General features: G+C 47.1%; 1 protein-coding gene across 4 annotated transcripts in view; it reads right to left on the bottom strand.

The window, feature by feature from the left end:
* uba3 (ubiquitin-like modifier activating enzyme 3) overlaps window positions 1-12,318 on the bottom strand; it is a 102,898-nt gene that overhangs the window by 26,729 nt on the left and 63,851 nt on the right. For all 4 annotated transcript variants that reach the window (XM_060938089.1, XM_060938090.1, XM_060938087.1 and 1 more), the window contains exons 3-8: window positions 7,863-7,977; window positions 7,686-7,766; window positions 7,439-7,521; window positions 7,259-7,339; window positions 7,104-7,147; window positions 6,937-7,001 (exon numbers count right to left, since the gene is read on the bottom strand). In XM_060938089.1, coding sequence (XP_060794072.1) covers window positions 6,937-7,001; window positions 7,104-7,147; window positions 7,259-7,339; window positions 7,439-7,521; window positions 7,686-7,766; window positions 7,863-7,977 — 469 coding nt within the window. The remainder of the gene's footprint in view (window positions 1-6,936; window positions 7,002-7,103; window positions 7,148-7,258; window positions 7,340-7,438; window positions 7,522-7,685; window positions 7,767-7,862; window positions 7,978-12,318) is intronic.

Below are 12,318 nucleotides of genomic sequence, written 5' to 3'. Positions count from 1 at the left end.
ACAAAAACAAGTGTCCAGCAATATCGTACTACAGACATTTCATCATCTAAGAAATAGGTGATCTAGCTCTAAACCAAACACTTGGGATAAAACCCCAATTCCAAAAATGTTGACGCTGTATAAACTGAATAAAAACAGAAGGCGATAATTTGAAAATCATGGAAACCCTATATTTCATTGAAAATAGTACAAAGAACATATCAGATGTTGAAACTGAGAAATTTTATTGTTTTTTGAAAAATATGCACTCATTTTGAATTTGATGTGAGCAACACGTTTCAAAAAAGTTGGGACAGGGGCATGTTTACCACTGTGTTGCATCACCTCTACATTTAACGACACTCTGTAAATGTTTGGGAACTGAGACGACCAATTGCTGCAGTTTTGAAAGAGAAATGTTGTCCCATTCTTGCCCGATACACAATTTCAGTTGCTCAACAGTTCGGGGTCTCCTTTGTCGTATTTCACGCTTCATAATGCACCAAATGTTTTAAATGGGAGACAGATTTGGACTGCAGGCAGGCCAGTTCAGCAACCGGACTCTTTTACTGCAGATCTATGCAGTTTTAATATGTGCAGAAAACAGTTTGGCATTGTCTTGCTGAAAGAAGGAAGGCCTTCCCTGAAAGATTGTTTGGATGGCAGCATGTTATTCTAAAACCTGCATATATATCATTCAGCATTAATGATGCCTTCTCAGATGTACAAGCTACCCATGTCGTGTGCACCAATGCACCCTCATACCATCACAGATGCTGCTTTTGATCTGTGCGCTGATAAGCTGGATGCTCCCTCTCCTCTTTAGCCTGGAGGACATGGTGTCCATGATTTCTAAAATAATTTCTACTTTTGATTCGTCAGACCTCGGGACAATTTTCCACTTCACCTCAGTCCATCATAAAAGAGCTCGGGCCCAGAGAAGGTGGCAGTGTTTCTGAATATTGTTTAAATCTGGTTTTATCTTGCATTTGTGGATACAGTAATGAACTGTTTTCAGAAAACCATTGTGTGTGAAGTGTTCCTGAGCCCATACAGTGATTCCCACTACAGACACATGTCTGCTTTTAATGCAGTGTTGCCTGAGGCCCTGAAGATCACAGGCATCCAATGTCAGTTTTCAGCCTTGTCTCTTGCATACAGAGATTTCTCCAGATTCTCTGAATCTTTTACTGACATTATGTACCATAGAAGATGTGTGTGGCAGTGGGGACGTGGTCAAGCGCTGGTCTGTGACAGGAGGGCGGAGTCAGGGAAGGTAAGTAAGTGGCAGAATCACTACACCTGACGGCAATTAACCTGTGTTTGTGTGTCTTCCCAGTAACCGCGCCCTATTTTTTTTTTTTTTTAAATATATTTTTTGGGCTTTTTCACCTTCATTGGATAGGACAGTGCAGAGACAGGAAATAAGCGGGAGAGAGAGACGGGGAGGGATCGGGAAACGACCCCATGCCGGAATCGAACCCGGGTCCATGGCACGGCGCCCCATCCACCCGAGCCACGACGCCCCCTCCCTATTTAAGGAGGCAGAGGGAGAGCTTCCCGAGACAAGACGACAGTGTGTGTGTGTGTGTGTGTCTCGAAAATACGTTTTGAAATTGTCAAACTGAAAAGTATGGCAATAAAGCCCTCGGATTACCTTGATCTCTGTCCTGCCGTCCTCTGTGCTCCACCCACACATAGGGAACATGCTACAGTGGTGCTGAAACCTAGGAAAAGTGGAGCACCAACCAAGCAGCCCCATGGAATCCTCCCCGTTCGCCGACCTGGTCCACGCCCTCGCCATGGCTCAGCAAAGCCAGCACCAGGCGCTCGTCACACTCCGAAAGGAACAAGAGCGGCGCTTCGAAGCCCTGGTGCTGGCCCAGCAGGAAGATCGCGAGGCGTTCCGGCATCTCCTCGGGTCGGCGGGGTCCACCAGCGCTCCGGCTGCAGGCCCGTCCCCCCCTCACTGTCACGAAGATGGGCCCGCAGGACGACCCCGAGGCGTTCCTCACGTTGTTTGAACAGGTCGCCGAAGCCTCGGGGTGGCCGATGGAGCAGCGCACGGCGCGCCTCCTCCCCCTGCTAACGGGAGAGGCACAGCTGGCCGCGCTACAGCTCCCCGCCGACCGCCAGCTGGCCTAAGCGGACCTCCGCCGGGCCGTCCTCCAGCGCGTGGGGCGCACACCGGAACAACAGCGCCAGCGTTTCCGCGCGCTGCGATTGGAGGAAGTCAGCCGGCCGTTCGCGTTTGGCCAGCAGCTCCGGGACGCCTGCTGGCGGTGGTTGAGGGCCAACGATCGCGACGCCAAGGGAATCGTCGACCAGGTGGTACTGGAACAGTTCATCGCCCGCTTACCAGTAGGAACCGCAGAGTGGGTCCAGTGCCACCGCCCGGCATCGCTGGATCAGGCAGTCGGGCTGGCGGAGGATCATTTGGCGGCTGTTCCGGCGGCAGGACAACCGACGACGTCAACCCTTATCTCCTCTTCTCTCTCTCTCCCCTTCCTTACGTGTCCCGTCCTCGCCCCATTCCCCCACCGCGGAGACGGGGGCCGGCTCCACCCCAGCTGGCCCGCCGCACCCGTGGTGCCCTCCTGTTTCTCCCTTCTGTGTCTGTCTCTCCCCCCCCTCAGGTGAGTGAGCCCCAGAGCACCGGTGCAGAGGGAAAGCCCGGGCCAGTTTGCTGGCGCTGCAGGGAGCCGGGCCACCTGCAGCAACAATGCACGGCAATGGAAGTGGGCGCGGTGGTACGGATCCCCGACGCGCCAGAGGCCGCCCTCGATCGGGCCGGAGCGTATCGCATACCGGTGAGTGTCCAAGGGGCTACATATCAGGCGTTGGTGGATTCTGGTTGCAATCAGACCTCGATCCGCCAAAGCCTGGTTCAAGACGAGGCATTGGGGGGAGCACAGAGGGTGAAGGTGTTGTGTGTGCACGGGGATGTTCACAGCTACCCTTTGGTGTCGGTCCACATATTTTTCAGAGGGGAAAAAATCTATAGTGAAGGTGGCGGTTAATCCTCGCCTTACCCACTCTTTAATTTTGGGGACTGATTGGCCGAGATTTCAGGGTTTAATGACGCGCCTAGTCAAGAGTGGGTCCTGCCATTTGACAAGGGGAGGTCTCGGTGTCGCTTTGGCGGGAGCAGCTGTCGGAGAGCCGTCTACGTCATCTTCGCGTCAGAGTGAGGAGCCGCCGGCTCCTCCTCTCTCTATTGGGGAATCCCTCGCGGATTTCCCATGAGAACAGTCGAGAGACGAGACTCTGCAGCATGCGTTTGACCAAGTGAGAGTAATCGATGGTCAAACGCTCCAGCCGAACGCCACCCCGTCCTTCCCCTACTTCGCAGTTATGAAGGATAGATTATACCGAGTGACGCAGGACACTCAAACTAAAGAGCGAGTCACACAACTGTTAATTCTGAAGAGCCGCCAGGAATTGGTATTCCAGGCGGCTCACTTTAATCCCATGGCTGGACACTTAGGGCAGGATAAAACACTAGCCCGAATAATGGCCCGGTTCTATTGGCCGGGGATTCGCAGCGATGTTCGTAGGTGGTGTACGGCATGCCGCGAATGCCAGTTAGTAAATCCAGCGGCCATTCCAAAAGCGCCTTTGCGCCCTCTTCCGTTAATCGAGACCCCGTTCGAGAGAATTGGGATGGATCTCGTCGGGCCATTAGATCGGTCAGCACGAGGGTACCGCTTTATATTAGTTCTGGTGGACTATGCAACGCGATACCCGGAAGCAGTGCCTCTGCGCAATATCTCAGCATGCAGTATTGCGGAGGCACTCTTCCGCGTCATCTCCCGAGTTGGAATCCCGAAAGAGATTCTGACTGATCAAGGCACCTCGTTTATGTCACATACACTGAACGAACTGTATGGGTTATTGGGGATTAAGCCGATCCGCACCAGTGTGTATCACCCACAAACGGACGGTTTAGTAGAACGGTTCAACCGCACCCTCAAAAATATTATTAAAAAATTCGTGAGTGAGGACGCACGTAATTGGGATAAGTGGCTCGAGCCCTTGCTGTTCTCAGTGCGAGAGGTCCCCCAAGCCTCCACGGGGTTCTCCCCGTTCGAATTATTATATGGGCGTAAGCCACGCGGCATCCTAGATGTGCTGCGGGAAAATTGGGAGGAGGGACCTTCACAAAGCAAAAGCGAAATTCAGTACGTTATGGACCTGCGCGCAAAACTCCACACGCTCACCCACCTAACTCGGGAGAATTTGCGGCAGGCCCAGGAACGGCAAGCCCGCCTGTACAACAAGGGTACGCGCCTTAGAGAGTTCACTCCGGGAGATAAGGTACTCGTACTGTTGCCCACGTCGAGCTCCAAATTGATCGCCAAGTGGCAAGGACCCTTTGAGGTCACACGGCGAGTCGGGGACGTCGACTATGAGGTGAGGCGAACGGACAGGGGTTGGGCGCTACAGATTTACCACCTCAATCTGCTTAAACTCTGGAACGAGGAGGTCCCCGTGGTGTTGGTGTCGGTAGTTCCGGAGAAGGCAGAGCTGGGGCCGGAGGTTCAAAAAGGGACATTGGCATCACGTACCTCTCCGGTCCCCTGTGGAGACCACCTCTCCCCGACCCAACTCGCGGAGGTCGCCCAGTTGCAGACCGAGTTTTCGGATGTGTTCTCGCCCCTGCCCGGTCGCACTAACCTCATAGAGCACCACATAGAGACGCCCCCGGGGGTGGTAGTGCGTAGCCACCCTTACAGGCTACCCGAACACAAAAAAAAAAAAAAAGGTGGTTCGGGAAGAACTTCAGACCATGCTCGAAATGGGCATCGTCGAGGAGTCCTACAGTGACTGGAGCAGCCCGGTGGTCTTGGTACCCAAGGCCGACGAGTCGGTCCGGTTCTGTGTGGACTATAGAAAAGTCAACGCGGTGTCTAAATTCGACGCGTACCCAATGCCTCGTATTGACGAGCTGCTCGATCGACTAGGCACGGCTCGCTTTTATTCGACACTGGATTTGACGAAGGGATATTGGCAGATCCCCTTGACTCCATTATCCTGGGAAAAAAAACGGCCTTTTCCACACCGTTCGGCTTGCACCAATTCGTCACACTTCCTTTTGGGCTGTTTGGGGCGCCTGCTACGTTTCAGCGGCTAATGGACAGGATCCTCCACCCCCACGCCACCTATGCGGCCACATACCTTGATGATATAATCATTTATAGTAACGACTGGCAGCGGCACTTACAACACCTGAGGGCCGTCCTTAGGTCGCTGAGGCGAGCGGGTCTCACTGCCAACCCGAAGTAGTGTGCGATTGGGCGGGTGGAAGTACGGTATCTGGGCTTCCACTTGGGCAACGGGCAGGTGCGTCCCCAAATTAACAAGACAGCAGCAATTGCGGCCTGCCCGAGGCCCAAGACCAAAAAGGGGGTGAGACAGTTCCTGGGGCTGGCTGGCTACTATCGTAGGTTTATACCTAATTATTCGGATGTCACCAGCCCGCTGACTGATCTCACTAAAAAGGGAGCACCAGATCCGGTCCAGTGGACGGAGCAGTGCCAGCGGGCTTTCTCTGAGGTAAAGGCTGCACTGTGTGGGGGGCCACTATTACATTCCCCTGACTTTTTTCTCTCCCTTTTGTGTTGCAGACCGACGTGTCGGACAGAGGGCTGGGGGCGGTGTTGTCCCAGGAGGTGGAGGGGGAGGACCGCCCCATCCTGTACATTAGCAGGAAGCTGTCGGTGCGTGAGGGGCGCTACAGCACAATCGAAAAAGAATGTCTAGCGATCAAGTATGCGGTCCTCGCCCTCCGTTACTACCTGCTGGGGCGCCCTTTCACCCTCTGTTCGGACCACGCACCCCTCCAGTGGCTCCACCGCATGAAAGATGCCAACGCGCGGATCACCCGTTGGTATCTGGCACTCCAACCCTTCAATTTCAAGGTGGTCCACAGGCAGGGGGCGCAGATGGTCGTAGCGGACTTCCTCTCCCGTCGGGGGGGGTGGGGGAGTCGGCTGCAGGCCGGACGGTGGGGGTATGTGGCAGCGGGGGCGTGGTCAAGCGCCGGTCTGTGACAGGAGGGCGGAGTCAGGGAAGGTAAGTGGCAGAATCACTACACCTGACGGCAATTAACCTGCGTTTGTGTGTCTTCCCAGTAACCGCGCCCTATTTAAGGAGGCAGAGGGAGAGCAGAGGGAGAGCTTCCCGAGACAAGACGACAGTGTGTGTGTGTGTGTGTGTGTGTGTGTGTCTCGAAAATACGTTTTGAAATTGTCAAACTGAAAAGTACGGCAATAAAGCCCTCGGATTACCTTGATCTCTGTCCTACCCTCCTCTGTGCTCCACCCACACATAGGGAACATACTACAATGTGATCCCCAAATTCTTTGTAATTTGACATTGAGGAACATTATTCTTAAAATTGTTGCATTGTCTGCCCACGCAGTCTTTCACAGTGCGGTGAACCCCATCTTTACTTCTGAGAGACTCCGCCTCTCTGGGATGCTTTTTTGTATACCCAATCATGTTACTGACCTGTTGCCAATTAACCAAATTAGGTTTTTTATTTTAGCATTACACAACATTTTTAGTCTTTTGTTGCCCCTGTCCCAACTTTTCTGAAACGTGTTGCTGACATCAAATTCAAAATGAGCATATATTTAAAAAATTTTTTTTTTAAATCTCTGTTTCAACATTTGATATGTTGTCTTTGTACTATTTTCAATGAAATATAGGGTTCCTATGATTTACAAATTATCACATTCTGTTTTTATTTCCAGTTTACACAGCATCCCAACTTTTTTGGAATTGGGGTTGTAGATTTACATCCATAACATTCACACGTGCACGATCATTCTTAATACATTCTTATTTAACCCAGATCAGCTACCGAGTTTGAGTTAACACTGACATTGTAGCTAGAACTTTGTAAATATGTACAAGATTAAGGAATGAAGGGAGCTTTGAAGAAATTCTCACCAGCATCCCATTCATCCAGCGGCGAGCAATGATGGAGTCCAGCCCACACACAATTATATGAAATTCTGTACAAGAACACCGACAAAAAAATAAATAAATAAAGCAATTTCTTCATAACATATAACTTCCCATTTACATGCCAGACCATGTTTGGATACTGAACTCACGTCTGTAAAAAGATTCATCAAAGTCTTGAATTTTCTTAAAGTGTCTATATTACACCAGTTAAGGAAGTATGAAAATTCAAAAGAACAGGGCATTTATCAAATGTACTCCATTGCAACAGAACACATAAGCAGCTTGTTTATGCAGTGAAGGATACGGAACAACTTGACATCCTGGAACTCGACTGTTAACGAAGTCAGCTGCCACCTCAGCCTTAGGACGGCCGACATCCTTAGGCCTTTAAAACACAAAAAGCTCAATATTAAACCTGCTTACTGACAACTTTCATCAGAAATTAACTGTAGTAGTAATTCTGCTGAATAAACTGAGTCCTTACCTGAACAGGAACTGTCTGTTCAGATTCGACACATCAATAGTGTCCATATCTACAACATGGATATTCCGAAACCCTGACAATGCCTAAAGGAGAGGGATAAAACACAGTCACTAAGACGCACACATGCTAACAATGAGCAGTGTATTCAGTGTAAACCCTGGTTAGCAAAAGCAAATGGCTGAGATTTACATACACAACTGGTGTATTTGATTGCTTAACCCATATTTTAACTGTATATGAACATTACCAGGTTTTTTAGTAGCTCACAGCCAAGACCTCCTGCTCCAATCACTAGAATTTTGCACGTTTCCAATAAAAACTGAAGTGTCTATTAAAAAAAAAAAATTAAGACAATTAAGCCATTTGCAAAAAAGAGAGAACCATATACAATTCAATTTATTGCCAAAATCTATTGGTTATTCACCTCCTCACTTGGTTCAAAATCAGGGTGTGTGAAGGGTCCAGATCTCTCCAGAAACTTCTGCACATGGCTCCAACGTCCATCCCAATCACCACTGTTGCGAACATCCACTGCCATTCTGGAGAGCAAAATCTGATCGCTTAATTTGAAATGATTTTCAACCCAGAAATAAAATAAATAAAAACAAATGTCTACCCTACACCAAAAATCAAAACACTGGTCTGACCACACAAGTCCATAATAATATCCATCCTAATGTATAATTTACAGCAGCGCTTTAAAAAGTTTGTGAACTCTTTAGAAATGTTCCCTTTCTGCATACATATGACCCAAAACATCACATTTTCACACAAGTCTTAAAAGTAGATAACTAGAACCCAATTAAACAAATGAGACAAAAATATTATACTTGGTCACTTATTTATTAAGGAATATTTTAAAGGGTTCACTAACTTTCAAGCACCACTGTAAAGCAAATATTCATTTTGAATCAACTTGAATTCACATTTCCAAAGAAAATGCCATTAACAGCATATTCACCCATGTGGGACTGGAGGGCTAAATTGCCCCTAGGTGGGTGGGTGGGTGCGTGTGTGTATGGTGCAATGCAAAGGATGGACAACCCATCCAGTTTATACTGCACCATGACCCTGAGAAGGATAACTGAATGTTTAAGTGTGCAGTGTTTGAGCAGGCTCTGCACTCAGGTTACTATTGTAGTATTCTACCCCAAAGGCATCTTGAGGTTCAGTACAAGCATGCGGTTTAAAAAGGGAAACGTAAAGAAATATAATAGTTAAGACGACCATTTGTATTTCAAGTCAGTCAGTCATTTTCAGCGTAGTTTCAAAGTAGTATTTAAGGTAGGGTTGCACGAAAACAGTCCTTGAAAAAAAAATAAATCTCCCAGCCTTACTTACCCAATGGGCAAGCAGCACCCAAAACATACTTGCCCGAAAAACAATTCCACTTGCGCAGAGCTTTATTTTATTTTAGAGAGGACAGAATGCAGTTCATTTTTTTAAAATAGGTGAAGCAGCATAATTATCATAAATCCACAAGACCATAACACCAATATATGCAGACACATTCAGAAAGAAAGTTCTAGTAGCAGAGGAATTAATACAGTGGTGCTTGAAAGTTTGTGAACCCTTTAGAATTTTCTATAGTTCTGCATAAATATGACCTAAAACATCATCAGATTTTCACACAAGTCCTACAAGTAGATAAAGAGAACCCAGTTAAACAAATGAGACAAAAATATTATACTTGGTCATTTATTTATTGAGGAAAATGATCCAATATTACATATCTGTGAGTGGCAAAAGTATGTGAACCTTTGCTTTCAGTATCTGGTGTGACCCCCTTGTGCAGCAATAACTGTAACTAATTGTTTCCTGTAACTGTTGATCAGTCCTGCACACCGGCTTGGAGGAATTTTAGCCCATTCCTCCGTACAGAACAGATTCAACTCTGGGATGTTGGTGGGTTTCACTTGTGTGAAAATCTGATGTTTTAGGTCATATTTATGCAGAAATATAGAAAATTCTAAAGGGTTCACAAACCTTCAAGCACCACTGTAATTTAGGGTATATTAAGCTGTGGAGAGTTTTGAATAATAATAATAATAATCATCATCATATTATCTCTAGCCGCTTTATCCTTCTACAGCGTCGCAGGCAAGCTGGAGCCTATCCCAGCTGACTACGGGCGAAAGGCGGGGTACACCCTGGACAAGTCGCCAGGTCATCACAGGGCTGACACATAGACACAGACAACCATTCACACCTACGCTCAATTTAGGCTACGTTTACATTACGTCGAATCAGTGGATCATCAGATTAATGTTCTTAAAACGATTCGCGTTTACACTAAAACCGTTAGCCGTGCACACAGCAACACCAATACGCGGATACGCTCGGCTCCGCAGGCATCCTGCGCTCCAAATCACTCCGCCCTGAACAGCGAGTGCCCTCTGGAGGGTGCGCACTCCGGCCCTGCGCAGCTCGCACAGCGCGCGAGTGAAGTGCACAAGCCACGATTCGGGACTGAGCCGCTGTGTGTGTGATCCCAGCGCACATCACTTACCACTTGCAAGTGGAAGGATGGCAAGCCTAAAGACAATCATAACTACACAATGGGCAGTATTTACATCAGTATTTGCAGTATTTTCATACTTTTATACTCTTTAATGAAAGGTGATACAAGGCGGAAGTCTGCGCCGTTTTTCAGCAGTCGCGTCACATGACCAACGCCAGCGAATCAGGAAGGTGGATGTCACAGTGACGTTGTCCAATGAGACGCCAGCTAGAGCTCAGCACAGCGTATTCGCGTATTCTGAATGTTTACACAGCACCGGAGCTGACACGATCTGGATTGAATATGTGGACGCTGGCGGATTCCCGTTTCCTGGCTTTTCCAGGGGGTTTAATGTAAACGGACAGTGCGTCCGCGAAGAAAACGATCCAGATACGGTCTAATGTAAACGTAGCCTTAGAGTCACCAGTTAACCTAACCTGCATGTCTTTGGACTGTGGGGGAAACCAGAGCACCCAGAGGAAACCCACGCGGACACGGGGAGGACATGCAAACTCCGCACAGAAAGGCCTTCGCCGGCCACGGGGCTCAAACCCGGACCTTCTTGCTGTGAGGCGACAGCACTAACCACTACACCACCGTGCCGCCAGCTGCAAGCATGTGAAATGGAAATAAAATCAACTAAGGCAGGAAAAACTATTTTGGATAAAATTGTTAGTCTGTTACACACTGATCAAACTGTGTGACTCAGTTGTGCCTTTGAATCGAGAATTAATGAAAAGGGAACTGAACATTAACCGTTTATTGAAATTATTACTACAAGAATGATTATAGTTACAACTGAAATGCGCCGATTCTGTTAGTGTTTGTAATTATTGTACCATCATTAGATAAAATTAAGTCTAGAGCAAGATATTTTGTTATTTTACAAATAACACTTCAGATAGTTTTAACAATAATAAGAATCACTGTATAAATGACAGTGCAGATAGCTCTGTAAGTACATGTTCTTGGGGTTGTTGAGACATGAAGGGGTGCAGATACCATCTAACCCACAGTTCAAGTCAAAGCCCTTTGAGAGGAAATGCTTTGATTTTCACAACATTCTGTTCCCAAAAGCTGATGTCGGGAAAAAGTCTTTACACAAAGGAGATTTTCTTGCTTCTGTAGGTTTTTCTATACTGGTCTTCTGTCTCTGGACTCTTCGGGGGAAAAAGAAGGTATATTCCAACATGTAGCTAATGCTAACACTAGGCCACAAATCTGCACCGTCACTCCAGTCATTTCGAGGAATTTTGTACAGATCATAACCGCTAATAAACTCTAATTTCCGTGTATATCTATCCTCCGCTTCTTTCTGACCAAGATTGTCCAAGTAACCCGGTAGTAGAGCTTTATTAGCTGTAGTTTTCTTCGGACAACAGCAACAGACGCCGGACATCTCCGCTTGGCTTCAGTATATGAACTGCCAATCGCCAGGGCCCAGTGCTGTATTTACGATTTTTGTGTCACGATTTACAACCAATGGGAGACACCCTTTGTCAGTCGTCCACCAATCAGAGGCTCCCGTGCCACAATGGCAGTATGTTGATAAATATTTAGAAAATAAAAATGGATATTACGAAATATGCAAAACCATTGCCAAATTAAAAAAAAAAAAAATGGAGTTCATCGCGCTATTCTGCTGTGTACTGAGCCTATTCACTGCTCCATTAATGTTTCATGCCAAATTGCTATATTTCCTTGTTTATATGTGCTGCAAATTGTAGTTTCTCTCCAAAATGCGATAGGCACTACACCTGTTTTTTGGCCGAGTGCGACATTTCCTCTCGACCAATCAGAGTTCGGTCAGCGTCAGTGTTGCCAGATTGGGCGGTTTTGAATTCTACTTTGCGGCCAAAAAAAATGGCTTGGGCTGGTTGACAAAAATTGGGCGGGTTTGACGTTAGTTCGGCGGGTTTTTATCAGATGCTTATATAGTTTCACTCCCACTAGAAAGCAGAGATGGGAGAGAATGTAAACACCTAAGCCGAATGATGTTCTTGAATATGCGAAGGAAATCAGGAAAAACAGCTCTCTTTGGTCAACTGAGGCAAGTCATAGACCTAGTTTACCCAGCACCCCTTAGGTATTTTAAACAACCAAAATCGAGCATTGGCCTAAATTAATCATTAACAATAAACATTAATCTCATTAAGTATTATTTAAACAAAAAAAAATGTTGATGTAACTGTAGGACTAATGTAGTGCAGAAACTGAACTCAAACTAGTAAATAAGAATGATGCAATCCATTCAGCCATGCATCATAGCCTAACCTTTTTTTTAAATTGAAGTATATAAAACGGGTACAATCTAACAAATCCACAAAAATCAGGATAACAGATGAAGAAAATACATAGATGTAGACAAAAATGAATTAAA

The sequence above is a fragment of the Neoarius graeffei genome, chromosome 13 (assembly GCF_027579695.1).
Source record: "Neoarius graeffei isolate fNeoGra1 chromosome 13, fNeoGra1.pri, whole genome shotgun sequence".
Taxonomy (NCBI): Eukaryota; Metazoa; Chordata; class Actinopteri; order Siluriformes; family Ariidae; genus Neoarius; species Neoarius graeffei.
Note: the sequence above shows the minus strand (reverse complement) of the source record. Positions and strands in the feature narration are given on the sequence as shown.